The 16,584-nt window shown below is 36.9% G+C and overlaps 4 protein-coding genes across 4 annotated transcripts in view; 2 read left to right on the top strand and 2 right to left on the bottom strand.

Annotated features, from left to right (window-relative positions):
• The window catches only part of CBG21104, a gene marked incomplete at both ends in the record, with an annotated part of 3,661 nt that extends 1,652 nt beyond the window's left edge, over window positions 1-2,009 (top strand). The window contains 2 exons of the mRNA XM_002642683.1: window positions 1,070-1,166; window positions 1,920-2,009. Coding sequence (XP_002642729.1) covers window positions 1,070-1,166; window positions 1,920-2,009 — 187 coding nt within the window. The remainder of the gene's footprint in view (window positions 1-1,069; window positions 1,167-1,919) is intronic.
• A 430-nt stretch (window positions 2,010-2,439) lies between these two features.
• Window positions 2,440-10,824, bottom strand: Cbr-efk-1 (the record flags this gene model as incomplete). Its single annotated transcript, XM_045243538.1, has 8 exons — window positions 2,440-2,713; window positions 3,490-3,634; window positions 3,932-4,685; window positions 5,810-6,172; window positions 7,660-7,920; window positions 8,497-8,827; window positions 10,481-10,611; window positions 10,765-10,824. 8 exons carry the CDS (start codon window positions 10,822-10,824, stop codon window positions 2,440-2,442), a joined length of 2,319 nt encoding a protein of 772 aa, XP_045097256.1.
• Window positions 10,825-11,274: 450 nt separating this feature from the next.
• CBG21102 lies at window positions 11,275-15,565 on the top strand (the record flags this gene model as incomplete). Its single annotated transcript, XM_002642681.1, has 3 exons — window positions 11,275-11,382; window positions 11,717-11,815; window positions 15,419-15,565. The coding sequence occupies 3 exons, from the start codon at window positions 11,275-11,277 to the stop codon at window positions 15,563-15,565; spliced, it is 354 nt and encodes a 117-aa protein (XP_002642727.1).
• CBG26075 lies at window positions 12,456-12,584 on the bottom strand (the record flags this gene model as incomplete). Its single annotated transcript, XM_045243536.1, has 1 exon — window positions 12,456-12,584. The coding sequence occupies one exon, from the start codon at window positions 12,582-12,584 to the stop codon at window positions 12,456-12,458; it is 129 nt and encodes a 42-aa protein (XP_045100396.1).
• Window positions 15,566-16,584: the final 1,019 nt, after the last annotated feature.

Here is a 16,584-nt window from a genome sequence, read left to right as displayed (position 1 = left end):
TCTGGATATCAGCAACATTTTACTAGTTAGCCACTTTTTGATATCTTTCACAGAAAATGAGATATATAGGCTCAAAGTGGACGATCCGGGTGTCGTTCTATTAGAGGTTTTACGGTATTTCAAACTGTAAACTCTAAGTTTAATTGCGAAAATCGCTCGAACGAGACAAAAATCTCCAATAGAGCGACGGCATTCAAATTCTCAGGTCTCAGTTTTTTATAAATTAGACAATTATTCAATCAAAACAAGAAAAAAACGGCTGATAATCAAAGGAAATAGTCAAAGGGGCCCTTCAAATAGAGGGGCCCTTCAAATAGAGAGAGCACTTATATTTTTCGTGAGGCCTCTAGGGGGGGCACTTCAATTAGAGGGGCCCTTCTAATACAGGTTTTACGGTAATCTGAAAATCGGAAAATTTCGAAATTTCTAAATTTAAAAAATCCTAAAGCCCGGAAAGTTTAGAAAATCAAAAGCTCCACGAATTCTGAAATAAAGAAAAATTTTGAAAATTCCAAAAATTGAAAATTATGAAAATTGAAGTTATTTAAATATGCTGAATATTTCTCGAATTTCGAACTTCTGAGAAATATTCAAAAAACTTGAATTTCAAAATCCCGAAAATTAGAAAATCGAATTTTTAGAAATATCAAAAAATTTGAAAATTTCAAGAGTTTTTGAAAATAAGAAATGCTCAAATTTCGAAAAAAAATCTCAAAGTTTGGAATTTTAAACTTTGAAGAATCCAAAAACTCAAAAAGCTTCAATAATTAGATTTTCGAAATTGAAAATCCCAATGCTTCAAAAATGATGATATTTGGAAAAATTAGAAATTTTCGATAATTCAAGTTTTCGGGAAATTCCAAGAATATTTTCAAAATTCAATCAAACTTCTGAAATTGTTTTTTAAACATTCTGAAATTCTTTCTGTAAACTCAAAATTGCAAAAAAAATCGCTGAATTTAGAATCTCAGAAAGTTGGAAGTTTCGGAATTTCAGCAATAACTCAAAATCAGAATTTCTTAAAATTCCAAGAAAATCTGAAATCCCAGAAAACCCAAAAAAATTTCAGATTCATCTCCTCCGGAACCACCATGGAAAAGTTCCCCCTGGTCGTCGGAACCAAATTCAACATTCCATTCCTTTTGGATGACGCTGGGAATGGAAATGTGAGTCTTTTCTTTGTTTGGAAAAAACTACAGTAATCCATTTCTACCAGAAATTTTTATTGTTTACCAAGCGAAAAGAAAACTGAGCTGTGAGAGCATTTTTGGCGGGGTGGGGTGAAAAAACATGTAAATTAAAATACAAAATTTTCAAAAAAAAAAATTCTGAAATTCCAAAAAATAGCAATTTCTGGAATAGCTGAATCAAGAAAAATGGGTCAGAAAACACAAAAAAAAACATGATTATGAAGGCGCCGGATTACTGTAGAATACAAAAAATTGGAGATTTTTTTGAATTTTTCAGATTTTTTGAAATCCTGGGAGCTTTATGAAAAAACAGAGGAGGGCGGGGAAAAAGGGGGCGGAGTTTCAAGACACTACAAACTACATTTTAAAAAAAAACGAAAATATACAAAAAAAGATCAGAAATACCAGAGAGAAGGGTTTTTAGAGGAACCGTACACAAAAAATAGCAGTTTTAGGGAGATAAAAAACAGAGAAAAAATAGAGAAAAAAAAGGAAAAAATTGGCGGGAATTCGAATTTTTTTTGAAAATTTTTGAAGTGAAAAATTGATGGAATTTTGAAAAAAAAATGAATTTTTAGAAATCAAAAATTCCGAAGATTAGAAATTTCAGAAAATTTCAAATTTGAAAATCTAGAATTTTCGGCTTTTGAAAATCTGAAATTTCAGAAAGTCGGATTTTCGTCTGAAAATCCAAGAAATTCGAGAATTTCAAAAATCTTGAAGTTTCAGATTTTTTTGGAATTTTCTTTTTTTTTGGGATTTTCCCAGAAATTCAAAAATTCGGAATTATCAAAATTTTTGAAATTCAGAAATTTTTAATTTTCCGAAAATCGTGAATCCAGAAATTCCAAAAAAAAAATCCAGAATTCAAAAAACTCTGCAATTTCAGAAAACTGGAAAAACAAATTTTTGGGAAAATTTTGAAATTCGTCTGAAAATTCAAAAATTCAAAAAAATCGAATTTTTATGAATGTTTAAAGAAAAATCTTCTTCTTTGGAATATTCTGAAAATCTCAAAATCTCAAGTTTCCGAAAAAATTCCTCAAAATTTCGAAAAATCGAAGAAACCCGAATCATAGAAAAAAAATTCGAAAATTCCAAAAAAATCGAAGAGAACGAAAATTCTAAAAACCTGAAATTCAAAAAAAAACATTTCCAAAAATTTCACATTTTCTAGGTCAATTTTCATCAAAAAGCTTAAAATTTCATCCAAATTATTCCAATAAATTCAAAAATCCCCCCCTAATATTTATTCCCCACACATTTCGGCCTTCTCATAATATTTATTGGCCAATTTCCCATTCATCGCCTCCATCGCCGCCTCGGCAGCCTCGTTGAAGAGGCAATAGGCTCGTTCGAAGTCTCGATTCAGCCCGTATCCTCCTTCTTTGTACATTTCAGCCATTTTAGCCAGAATCTCGTGACGAGAGAGTGGAGAGAACGAGGAGAACGCAGACTTTCCAGAATTTGTGGAGTCTTGTTCGGGTTGTTCGTCGTCCTGGAAGCCGACGACACGCTGGTACCTGCAGAAAATGGACAATTTTAAGCAGAGCAATCACAGTAATCCTTTTTCAACGCTGGCCAATCAAAAGTACAGTAATCCTAAAATGAGCTACGGTATCTCTAGAAAAAAATACAGTAATTCATGAGCAATCTTACAGTAGTTCAGTTTTTGTCGTCTACAGTAGCCTTGTCCCTACAGTAATTCTAAAATAAGCTACAGTAACCCATGAGCGCTTCTACAGTAATCCTTAGCTCTTGTCCACTACAGTATTCCTTTTCCTAAAGTGTAATAATCCTATTTAAAAGCTACAGTAACCAATGATGAGTTCTACAGTAATCCTGAACTCTTCCTTACAGTATCCCTAGAACTGGCTACAGTAGTCTTGAAGATCCTGAAACTACAGTAATCCTGGCATTTACAGTAGCTGTATATCCAAAACTACAGTAACCCATGAGCAACTCTACAGTAATCCTGAGTGTTTCTCCTACAGTATCCCTAGAACAAGCTACATTAGTCCTAAAGTTGCAAAAACTACAGTAATCCTTATCACGTGGCATCTATAGTAGCTATATCCCAAACTACAGTACTCCGACAGCCCGCTACAGTAACTAACCCTACAGTGATCCTAGAGCAATCAAAATTACAGTAACCTTCTCATGAGCAACAGTAATCTTAAGAAAGTGAGAAAATTTTACAGTAACTCTACAACTAGCTACAGTAATCCATATACCTGACTGCTGAGGTTTCAAAACCTACAGTAACCCTGTCTACAGTAATGTTTTGCTTTAAACTCACCAATCAATGGATTTCTTATAATCCGTACTACGATTCGGTCCCAGTCTCTGTCCAGTCTCATAGGCATGTGCCATGTACAGCATTGCTCCTTTGTCACCCATTTCAGCAGCGATTTCCATTAGGTCCGAACCGAATTCTTCGAGGTCTGAAAGAGAAAAATCATAGTTTCGAAATGTCGCAGTTCTATTAAGTCACAGTTCTAAAATGTCATAGTTCTGAAATGTCCCAGTTCTAATACGTCGCTGTTCTGAATTTTCTGCATCGTCACAGCTGTAAAAACCCATAGTTCTAAAACGTCGCAGTTCTATAATGTCAGAGTTCGGAAATGACATGGTTCTGAAACGTCGCAGTTCTAAAATGTCTTAGCTCTAAAATGTCACAGTTCTATAATGTCGCAGTTCTGAAACGTTACAGTAGCTGAGTTGATGCATTTTTCTCCTACCTCGAATCCCATTCTCCTGCTCGCCAAGCCCCTCCGGAAATAGGTCATCTACAGTAACCTCCTTCAACAACTCATGCGGTAGTCCTAAGACAATGTGTGCCGACGTCAGAACTGCTTCCAGGATCCCACATTTTCTAGCGATATCCAAATGGAAAATCGCTGATTGCTTATCATATTTAATCGGGAGTCTGGAGTCATTTTCCGATCCATCGAGCATCTCTTTTTGCTCCGAATCCAGTTCAATGAATCTCCCTAGCTCGTGATAACGTGCCAAATCGATGTGTATCTGTCCGAGGACCGAGAACTGATGGCCTGTCACCTGAGGCATCGGATCCTCATCGTTCGCTTCTGCATTCTCCCTTGCCAGCTGTTGTAATTGAAGTGATAAGATGTTCGCTGGCACTGATTGCTTCCGTAGAACCTTCCAGAATTCGTCCTTCTCCGTCTCCCGCGTTTGTCGGGATGAATTCATTGAATACGTCCCAACGGAGGATCGGAAACTATCGTGACGCTGTCTCAACGATGCCAGATCGACGAATCCACACTTTCTGGGTCGTTGTTCGTCGTCGCAAGAGGATCTAGTGGAGATGGACATTCTGGATTTCCCACTTTTTCCCGAATTTCCAGATTTCTCGGATCTCGGATAGTCTTCTTCTTCTTCGTCATCGTCTTCTGAATCATCGTCGGAGCATGGTTCACAGAGTTGCTCAACGACTGGAATGCATTCCGGACACACGCAGTCCTCGTTGTGCACCTGAAAATGATAGTGGCCGTTTTTCGATCATTTTAGCCATTTTTCAAAATTTTCGAAAATTCGAAAAATTTCAATTTTTTTGAATTTTTTGGAATTTTCAGACGCTCGAATTTAATAATAAAAAAACGGCGTCTTGAGTCGAAAACAGCGTAAAAAATGGGTCTAGACTGACTTTTCTAGAACGTTCTAGCTCAATTTTGAAATTTTCGGGTTACTGTAGCGCCAAAAGTACGCAAACACCACATCTTACGACACTTTGAGCTAGAACGCTGAAAGATGGATTTTGGACTAATTTTGGGACGCTGAATTCGATTCTGATAACGAAAATTTCCAAAAAATTCAAGTTTTCGAAATTTTCCTGAAAAACCATGGTGGCCAAACTTTTTCAACACCAATTTTCTGGGCTACAAAGTTAATGACCAAATTTTCGTTATCAAATTCGGAATCAGCGTCAAAAATGGGCCTAGACAGACTTTTCTAGAACTTTCTAGCTCAATTTCCAGATTTTTTGGGTTACTGTAGCGCCAAAAGTACGCAAACGCCAGAACTTACGGCACTTTGAGCTAGAACGCTGAAAATCGGATTTTCCGGTAATTTTTGAGCGCTGAATTTGATTCTGACAGCGAAAATTGTCCGAAAATCTTAGTTTTCTTTTTCTAGGTCAATTTTCATGGTGGCCTAGAAAACTCAACTTGCAAAAGTTAGGCCATCATAGTGAAACTAAGATTTTTCGACAGGTTTCGTTATCCCATTCAGAATCAGCGTCTCAAATTTACTAGAAAATCCAATTTTCAGCGTTCTAACGCAAAGTGTCGGCAGATCTGGTGTTTGCGTACTTCTGGCGCTACAGTAATCCAAAAAAACCTTGAAATTGAGCTAGAAGGTTCAAGAAAATTCTGTCTAGACCCATTTTCGACGCTGATTTCAAATTCGATAAGCGTTTTTTGTAATTTTTTGAAATTAGGTCAGAAATTTGGGTTTTGAGCCATTCTTTAGCCATTTTCAGCCGATTTTAAGCCGCCAGTGCTGGTTTCATGCTATATTTAGCTTCTGGATTGAGCACTTTCAGACTTTTAAAGCAAAATTTTGGGTTTTTTTTCAGTCAGTTTAAGCCTAAAACTAACCTTAATAGACAAATCAGTGGAACTATATCCCAGCGTCTTCCTCTTTCTCAGCTGATCCATTGAAATTCCGTGCTCAACGACATGAACACACTCAGAAGACACTCGATTTCTGCGTGCTTCGAATACTGTAGGTGCCGCGACACACGACTTCTTCTGCCGAGCAGCCTGAGCAATCGCATGCTCCGTCGCTTCGATTTCCGGTGGTGATAGTTCGAAATTCGATAAATCCATTGTTTCACAAATATCGTTACATCTATGCGAGTGAAAGAAAAGGGCCATTCCCCGGGTGCCCAGATTTCCATCACCGTAATCCGTTCCGACTACTGTATGTATTTGGGGATCAGTGTACAGGTCACCGACACCCTGAAAATGCCGAAATTCTGGTTGGAAATGGGCTGAAAATTAGGGAAACTCGTGTGAAACTTGACTAGAAATGTCCGAAAAATCACTGAAAATCGTTTGGATTTCACTTTTCCGAAAAGTATGTGAAATGCTCCATTGAAACTGACCAAAAACGGTCTGATTTTTTGCTGCAATTGACTTAAATTTGGTCTAGAACAGCCCAATACAGACAGAATTACGGAAAGTTACAGAAAACGCCTTTCAAGTTCGGAATCAGCGCGAAAAATGGGTCTAGACAGCGTTTTCTAGAACCTTCTAGCTCAATTTCAAGGTTTTTTGGGTTACTGTGGCGCCAAAAGTACGCAAACACCACATCTTACGACACTTTGAGCTAGAACGCTGAAAATTGAAATATATAGTAATTCAGGGACGCTTAATTCGAATGTGATAACGAAATTTGTCTAATAAGTTTTTTTAGTTTAGTTTTTCGAAAAATAAATGCAAAAACCCTGAATTTCTGACATCATTTCGAAAAATCACTGGAAACTCTTTTCAAATTCGGAATCAGCGCGAAAAATGGGTCTAGACAGCGATTTCCAGATCTTTCTAGCTTCATTTCCAGATTTTTTGGGTTACTGTAGCGCCAAAAGTACGCAAACGCCAGAACTTACGACACTTTGAGCTAGAACGCTGGAAATCGGAGTTTCTAGTAATTTTGTGTCGCTGAACTCGAATCTCATGGCGAAAATGACCACTCGGTGTGTTTTCTAGGTCATTTTGATGTGATGGCCTAACTTTGAGTTTTCTAGGCCGCCATACTATATGGTCTAGAAAACCCATTTCTTAATGTTTAGGTGATTTTCATTAACAAATTCGAATTCAGCATCCCAAATATAGTCCAAAATCCATCTTTCAGCGTTCTAGCTCAACGTGTCGTAAGATCTGGCGTTTGCGTACTTTTGGCGCTACAGTAACCCAAAAAATCTGGAAATGAAGCTAGAAAATTCTAGAAAAGTATGTCTAGACCCATTTTTTACGCCGATTCCGAATCCGATATTCGTTTTTTGTGATTCTCCGAAATTAGGTCAGAAAGTTGGGGTTTCTTTAGATAAGTTTCTGGAAAATTTAGGAAACCAAAATTTTCGTCAAGTTTAGTTATTAGATTCGAATTCAGCATCTCAAAATTAGTCCAAAATCTATCTTTCAGCGTTCTAGCTCAACGTGTCGTAGGATCTGGCGTTTGCGTACATTTGGCGCTACAGTAACCAGAAAAATTTGAAAACTGAGCTAGAAAGTTATAGAAACTGCTGTTTAGACCCATTTTTCACACAGATTTCGAATTTGAGAACCGTTTTCTGTAATTTTTTCGAAATTCTGTTAAAGTTTTGGGGGTTTGAGCCGTTTTCGGTAAATTTTCGGATCTTTCAGACCATTTTCGATATTTTCTTGACGAATTTCAGTGATTTTTGGGTCATTTTCAGTCAATTCCCAACGAATTTAAGCCTCACCTGAATATCAACAACCATCATTTGATGTCCGGACCGTTCAAAAGTGAAATGTGAGAACGCTTGTGGTGTCAATCTCGCTGCATTTGAGACGAATCCAGAATTCGAGTTATATTTAATATATTTTCCCTCGATGAAATGCTCCAAATGATATAATGGTGATCCAATCACATCGATTAGTTCGATTACACACATTTGAACGATGTCAATCTTTTTCGGCGGATTGTATCGATTGAATTCCTCGGCCCACAGTTTGGCGTCCATCTGGAAATTTCAGAAAGTTTTGAACATCAAACTTTTTCGACAATTTTCGTTATCAAATTTGAATTCAGCGTCCCAAAATTACTCGAAAATCCAATTTTCAGCGTTCTAGCTCAAAGTGTTGTAAGATCTGGTGTTTGCGTACTTTTGGCGCTACAGTAACCCAAAAAAAAAATTGGAAATTGATCTAGAAAATTCTAGAAACGTCTGTCTAGACCCATACGCTGATTTCGAATTTGATAAGCGGTTTTCGTAATTTTCTGAAATTAGGTCAGAACTTTGGGATTTTTGAACTTCTTGGTTCTAGACAATTTCGAAAACTCGGCTTTAAAATTTTTTCGGCAAGTTTAGTTATTAGATTCGAATTCAGCGCCTCAAAATTACTCGAAAATCCAATTTCCAGCGTTCTAGCTTAAAGTGTCGTAAGATGTGGTGTTTGCGTACTTTTGGCGCTACAGTAACCCAAAATCCTGGAAATTGAGCTAGAAACTTCTAGAAAACGCTTCCTAGACCCATTTTCGACGCTGATTTCAAATTCGAGCATTGTTTTTTCGAAATTCTGCCTTCAGAAGACGTTACCTGAAGTCGAACATCATCAAAAAGAACGCGTCGATCCACCTGACATATATACCGTTTTGCCACATAATTACTGCTCCAATCTCGTGTGGTCCCATGCACTGAGCACTTCTTCAATCGATAACACTCCCTCATTGCTCCGCGAGCAAATGAATCCGGATGTATTCTGACGTCGACAATATCCTCCGTCCACTGTTTTCGAATCGCCGAATATCGATAACGACGGGCTTTCTGTTCGGGATACTCGTGGATGTTGAACTCGTCCCATGGATCGACATAGTTCGAACGGGCTCGCCGAGCCGCTCGTCGCCACGTTTCCATCAGTTGACGCACTCTGGAAATTAGGCGGAAATTCCAGATTTTTTGGGTCCAAATTTGCTAATTTTGGGCTTAAACTTGGTATTTTTAATGCTAGAAATCGCCATTTTCAGACTCGAAATTGTCCAATTTATGCTTAAATTTTTTTTTCGGGATTTTCGGGTCAAATTTGGCATTTTCAGGGTCGAAATTGGCTGATTTCAGGATTCAACTTCGTTGTTTTCTAAGGCTAAAAATCAGATTTTCAAACTTAAAATCGGCTAATTTAAGCCCTAAATTTGAGATTTCAAGACTAAAAACCGTCATTTTTGGCTAAAAGTCCGCATTTTAAACTGAAAAATCGACATTATCAGAGTTGAAATTAGCTGATTTTAGGCTTAAATTTGGGATTTTTTGGGCTAAAAATCGTCGTTTTTGCTGAGTCAAATTGTCAATTTCAAGAGGCAAATTCGACTTTTTCGGGCCAAAATTTCTCATTTTCAGACTCGAAATTAGCAATTTTCAGGCTTACAAATTCAGAATTTTGTTAATTTTTCGGCGAAAATTTTGGGAATTTAAAGCTCAAATTTGCGATTTTATAAGCTAGAGAATTGTCATTTTTAAGAGCGAAAATTCTAGATTTTTCAGGAAAAAATGACAAATTTTTTGGCTGAAATTTGGGATTTTTAGGGGATAAAAATCAGCATTTTCAAGTGAATATCGTCGTTTTTGGCCGTAAGGTGTAGTGTTTGCGGACTTTCGGCTCTACCGTAACCCGAAAAACCTGGAAATTGAGCTAGAAAGTTCTAGAAACGTCTGTCTAGACCCATTTTTCACGCTGACTCCGGATGTGATAGCCGTTTTTGTAATTTTCAGTAGTTATGTTAGGGATTTGGGATTTTTGAATTTTTTGGTTTTAGAAAATTTTAAAAACTGAGCTTCAAATTTTTTTTCGACAATTTTCGTTATCAAATTTGAATTCAGCGTCCCAAAATTACTAGAAATCTTAATTTACAGCGTTCTAGCTCAAAGTGTCGTAAGATGTGGTGTTTGCGTACTTTTGGCGCTACAGTAACCCAATAAATCTAGAAATTGAGCTAGAAAGTTCTAGAAAAGTCAGTCTAGACCCATTTTCGACGCTGATTTCAAATTCGATAAGCGTTTTTCGTAATTTTGATGTTTAGCGTTAAAAAGCAGCATTTTCAAGTGAATATCGTCGTTTTTGAGAATTTCAGATTTTTTGGGTCATTGTTTGACTCGAAATCGGCTAATTTCAGATTGAAATTGAAGATTTCTCTAGTGAAAAATTATCAATGTCTAGAGCTAAAATTGACAATTTTCGGGTCCAAATTTGCAAATTTCGGACTTAAATTTGGATATTTTAAGGCTCAAAATCAGATTTTCAAGCTAGAAAATTATCAATTAAAAGACCGAAAATTCTAGATTTTTGGCCTAAATTTAGGATTTTTTGAGGCTCAAAATCAGCATATTCAAATGGAGAATCGACATTGAAAATCGGCTAATTTTAGGCTGAAAATCGGATTTTTTTAATCTGGAAAGTTATCAATTTTAGAGCCAAAAATGAGCCACATTTTTTTGGGCTTAAATTTGGGATTCTTAAGGCTGAAAATCGCATTTTTAGGCCCAAAATTAGCAATTTTCGGGGGGTTTTTTGAGATCAAAACCGTACTTCAACGGGTCCATTCGTGGCTTCTCAACGACCAGTTCGTTATTCTCAATGAAAACGAGGTCTTCGTCCTTGTAGTCGTCAGTGATTGGCACCATTTTTGACGCATTCAGGGAGAACGAACGGGCGGATGTCTGCAAATTTCGAAATTTCAGGTATTTTTAGGAAAAATTGTTTGAAAAGCCCCCAAATTTAACAGTATTTTTTGGGCTAGAATAGCTGCAATTTCTTGAATTTTTCGCAAATAATTTTGGTCAAAAATGATGCTAAAAATGGCTAAAAAAAACCTGAAATCCCGGCGAGCGATCTGGCGATGTATCGCTCTCATTTGTGGTGTCGATCGTCATTTTCTCTGATAGTGATAATGATGATTGATATTGACCCAAAGTTTGATCACTACTGAAAAAATCGAAACTTTGGGGGGAAAATGAGTGAAAATCGGCGCAAAATCGGCGCAAAATCGGGGGGTAAAAGTCGCGAAAAAAACGGAAAAAAATCGAAATAAAAATGACCGAAAATGACTAAAAATCAGTGTGAAAATCGTCAAAAATCGAGAAAGATGGAATGGAAAACGCTTCGAAAAATCGCGAAAAAATTAGAAAAATTATCAAAAATCGAATGAATAACGACTGAAATACAACAAAAAACGGCAATGGCGCTAGAAAAGCCTGAAAATCCATGAAAATTGCTTTAAAATTCGAAAAAATCGGTGAACAGAAATTTGACTGAAAACGGCTGGAAAATCTATAAAAATTGATATGAAAATTGGTTAAAAATTCAAAATTTTCGAGAAAAAAATGACTGAAAATTCTCAAAAATCAGAAAAAAAAACGAAAAAAAATCGGGAGAAGATTGACTGCAATTATCTGAAATTTGGGGAAAATGAGAAAAAATACGAAAAATCGGTAAAAAATTGACTGAAATAAGACAAAAATCGGCTTAAATAGCTAGAAAAATCTGAAAATCAATGAAAATTGCATTAAAATTCGAAAAAAATCGGCAAAAATCGATTAAAAATTGACTGAAAATCATAAAAAATCAATGAATTTTGACCTAAAATTTCATTAAAATGACCAAAAACTCAATTTTAAAAAATGGAAATATTTGGAAAATTTCGAGAAAAATTAGTCGAAAATAGCTTTAAAATATGACTAAAATGTCTGAAAATCAACACGAAAAACGAATGAAAATTTTGTAATTCTCTAGAACCTTCCAGGAACTTCAATTCAATTTTTCCAGAACATCGAAGGCGAACTCTACGAGGTGGATGCCAAGAAATTAGAGATCTTGGACGAGCTGGAGGCCTATCCAACGCTATATGATCGGAAGGAAATCGAGGTGAGGAGTGAAATGGAAAAATTAAAAAAAACCAAAATTTGGAAAATTAAAAAAAAAAAAACTCACTGAAAATAACAAAATTTTATTGTATTCAGACTCTTGCTCATGCTAAATGGTCCTGGAACGAAAACTACTGTAACCTCCTTTAAAATAGTGATTTTCAGCGAACGTTTCGTAAGATCTTGGGTTTGGTGTGTCTGCGTACTTTTGGCGCTACAGTAACCCAAAAAATCTGGAAATTGAGCTAGAAAGTTCTAGAAAAGTCAGTCTAGGCCCATTTTTGACGCTGATTTCGAATTTGATAGCCGTTTTTCGTGATTTTACGAATTTCTGTCAAAAAAATCTCCAATCAACATCGTGGCCTAACTTTTTCGGCATTTTCAAACGGAAAATCGAAATTTTTTTCTTTTTTTCGGACCATCTTTGGTGGATTTTAGACCCCTATAATTGCTCAAAAAATTCCCCCAAAAATCGCTTCAGAACCTAGAAATTAGTTTTGGTAGAAGAGCCTATTAAATAGATCAATTCTATCCGTTTTACTCCAATCTCATCACTATTTTTCATCTCCTCCCCTCCTGTCATTTTGGTTCCTTGGGCTCCGCTGGAGCAGCCAAAGGTCATTCTTCTCCGTCTTTTCCCGTCAAAACTGAGGAGCAGCAGTCTCAACGAAACGACAATAGGGCGCATAGACAGGCAGACACCAGGCGATAGAGCAATTAATCCATGTCATCTCACTTTCTGCTTCTCTCTCTCTCTCTCTCACTTCCATCCCCAACTATAGTAATCTTTAGCTACTTCAAGTCTACAGTAACCCTGAAGCTTTCCTACAGTATGCCTATCAAAAACTACAGTAGCTCTGTCTCGTTCCTACAGTAATCCAACAGTCAACTACAGTTATTAACTCATGAGCAATTCTACAGTAATCCCCTACTCACAGTAGCCCTACCTTTTCTTGTAGTTCCCATAAACCAAACTACCAAACTACAGTAATCTCTAGGACTTGAAATCTACTGTATTCCATCAATTTTTCAAATGCTGAGCAATGCTACAGTAATCCTTTTTTTCTTCAAAACCCTATAATTTTCCATTTTCCCCAAATATATGAAAATAAAGTGGTCCCCATTTTCTGTCTTCTTCTTTTTCGTGTTCTCTTTCTCTCCCTCTCTTTCTCTGCGCCTCTCACTCTCTCTCTCTCTCTCCCCATCATGTAAATGCGCTTTAACGTCAAAACACCGTAGTAAGCCAATGCTTTAGGGGTTACTGTAACTTGGGTGCTTAGATTGTTCTACGGTAGACTATTAGACTACGGTAGAATTTAGCGATAGAGAAATTGGGATCAAAACCAATCAACAACAGCTGATACCGATACTACTCTCTCTCTGGCATTGAGAACGTGACTGGAAGAAGAAAACGCACATGTGTTTGATTTTTGGACTGCTGGGCTGGGTTGGCAGGAGGGGAACTAGGAAGCAAACAAACCAATAAAACCGCTTTTTCTTTTTTTTTCCAAAATGACAAAAAAAAGAGGATGTCAGCTGCATTGATTTTCAATGGGAACATAATGTATATGGTTTTGTGATCGACAAATCATCTCTTTTGGGCTTAAAATGACCATTCTTAGACTAAAAATTGACAAATTGGTTCGCAATACCTAGATTCTGGAAATTTCGATGTGCAATCAGGCAACTTTAAGCGCAAAAATTCAGAGTTCGAAAAAACGGCCATTTTGAGCCGAAATAAAATTGTAGCGATTATGAGATTAGGTCTAGAAAATATGGTTAGCAGTGAAAATTGCCAATTTTCGTGTGATGTTTTCTTTGAGCTCAATTATCTCGGCTCCTATAAAAGATATCAAAATTCTATCAACTGATAAACAGTTTATCATAAAATGAGCAATCTTTTATCAATTGACAAATTTCTGATATCTCTTATAGGAACCGAGATAATTGAGCTCAAAGTGGACGTATTGGAAGCGTGCTTTTTGAGCTCATTTATCTCGGTTACTGTAACAGATATCAAAAATCTGTCAACTGATAAAAGATTGTTCATCTTGTCAGAAACATTTTATCTGTTAACAAAATTTTGATATATCTCATAGGAACCGAGATAATTGAGCTTGAAGTTAGCGCTCCATTGAACAAAAAGAAAACGGCAGTTCGAATTTTTGAGAAAAATGGGAAATTTCCAATAATTTTGGGACAGTTCCTTGGACAATGCATTTTTCGAGGGACCAAATTTGGAATTTATTTAAATTCTAATAATTAAAAAATTCGGAAAATAAGAAAAAAAATTCGAAATTGGAATTTTTTTTCAGAATTTCAGCAAAAAATAGAGAAGAAATCGTCTGAAAATTGATATTTTTTGAGAATTTTCTAGAAAAAAAAATCCAATTTTCAAAAATAAATAAAAAATCTCAAATTTCGACGAAAAACGTCCAACGCACGACAGAGAAACTGACCAATACACCAGTTGTCTCTTTTCTCTCTTTCTCTGCGCCTCTCTCTCTCTCTCTCTCTTTATCATTTATCAGTTAAAAATCAGCCAGTTAAAAACCCAGAAAAATCGAAAAAAGCAGGAGGAACAACGTGAAGAACTGAAGAATAGAAGGAAAGGCAAATGTGCCTGCGTCTCTCGTCTCGGCGTACTCTCTCGCCGTGGAAAGATCGAGAAGAAAGGAGAAAAGGGAGAGAGAGAGTGAGAGACGCAGAGAGAGTGAGAGGCGCAGAGAAAGAGAACACGAGGAAGAAGAAGAAGAAGACAGAAAATGAGGACCACTTTATTTTTATATATTTGGGGAAAAAGAAAAAAGGATTACTGTAGCATTGCTCAGCATTTGAAAAATTGATGGAATACAGTAGATTTCAAATCCTAGAGATTACTGTAGTTTGGTAGTTTGGTTTATGGGAACTACAAGAAAAGGTAGGGCTACTGTGAGTAGGGGATTACTGTAGAATTGCTCATGAGTTAATAACTGTAGTTGACTGTTGGATTACTGTAGGAACGAGACAGGGCTACTGTAGTTTTTGATAGGCATACTGTAGGGAAGCTTCAGGGTTACTGTAGACTTGAAATAGCTAAAGATTACTATAGTTTGGGATGGGATGTTTACTGGAAAAGGGTTACTGTAGATTCCACGTGACAAGGATTACTCTATTTTTCGCAACTTTAGGACTACTGTAGCGCGTTATAGGGATACTGTAGCAATAATTCAAGATTACTGTAGAATTGCTCATGAGTTAGTTACTGTAGCCGACTATTGGATTACTGTAGTTGGGGATATAGCTACTGTAGATGCCACGTGATAAGGATTATTGTAGCTTTTTGGGACTTCAGGACTCCTGTGGCTCGTTCTAGGGATACTGTAGAAAAGGTTCAGGATTACTGTAGATAGGTTTCGAAAGCTGGGTTACTGTAGTTTTCAATTGGATTACTGTAGTTTTGGATATACAACTACTGTGAATGCCAGGATTACTGTAGGTTCAGGATCCTCAAGACTACTGTAGCCCCAGTTCTAGGGTTATCGTAGGGAAGAGTTCAGGATTACTGTAGAACTCATCATGGGTTACTGTAGCTTGTTCTAGGATTACTGTAGCTTGTTTGCAGATCAAACTCTCCACGGACGGCTCGATTCGCCACGCTTACATCTACCTGCTCCGCTCGTGGCGCGCGGATCTTCTTGCCACGTCATCAGTCATGTTGACGACCTACTCAAGTCTTGGACCACATGGACGCGTCTATGTCGACACGTAAGCCACGTCCCCATAAGCTCCGCCCACACCTTCTAGACTCCGCCCCTTCTCAAAAGAAAAATTCAGAGAATTGGGTAACTTTTGGTCTGTTTTAGGATCCCAAAAGCCTCGGCCCCCCTTAAAAATAGGCCACGCCCACAAAGTATAAATTGGCTCCGCCCATTTTTTTTTCAAAAAAACATCTAGCGAAATGGGATCATTTTTGACCTATCTCAAGGATATCTAAAATAAGCTCCGCCCACTTCGAACCGTAATAAATCCTATTTCGTCATAGGCCCCGCCCTTTCTCGTCAGCCTCCGCCCACTTGTCTCAGAGCGCTTTCTAGAAACTTCCATGAATTTTTCCGACAGCGCAAATAAGCTCCGCCCACGTTCCAGTAATATCGTTAGGCTCCGCCCCTTTTAAGGGCTAAGCTCCGCCCACTTTTGGCTATTCAATAGAAATGTTTAAAGAAGACTCCGGCCACCACTTCAAACGGATCCATTCAGAATTTTCAGCCACGCCCCCTTGAAAGTGGGCGGAGCTTCTTTTTGAAATTTTCGAATTTTCACAAAATTTAAGCCACGCCCCTTTTCAGATATTTGCGCGCAAAAGAGATGGTGGAAGACGTCGAAAGTGGGCTGTATCATGAGATTCTTGGTGCTGATCATCCATTGCTCATTGAATTGAAGAGTCGTGCTTAGAAGGTGGGGGGGGGGGGCGGAAATTTCAGAAATCTTGAAATTTCAGAAAATCTTAAAATCTCAAAAATTCAAAAAATCTGAAAATTTATAAACTTTAAGATTTTTTGCGATTTTCAGATTTTTTTTTGAAAGTTTCAGATTAAAAAAAAAAACATTGAAAATCTCAAATTTTTTTGAGTTTTTTTGTGAAAATTCGAGTTTTTTGGGAATTTAATTTTTCAGATTTTTTTCGAAAATTATAAGATTTTTCAGAAAAATTAAGATTTTATTGTAATTTTTCACTTTTTTAAAAATTTAGATTTTCCAGATTTTTTCGACTAAACTTTTTCACAATTT

Source organism: Caenorhabditis briggsae (genome assembly GCF_000004555.2).
Source record: "Caenorhabditis briggsae complete genome, chrIII, whole genome shotgun sequence".
Lineage (NCBI taxonomy): Eukaryota > Metazoa > Nematoda > Chromadorea > Rhabditida > Rhabditidae > Caenorhabditis > Caenorhabditis briggsae.
Note: the sequence above shows the minus strand (reverse complement) of the source record. Positions and strands in the feature narration are given on the sequence as shown.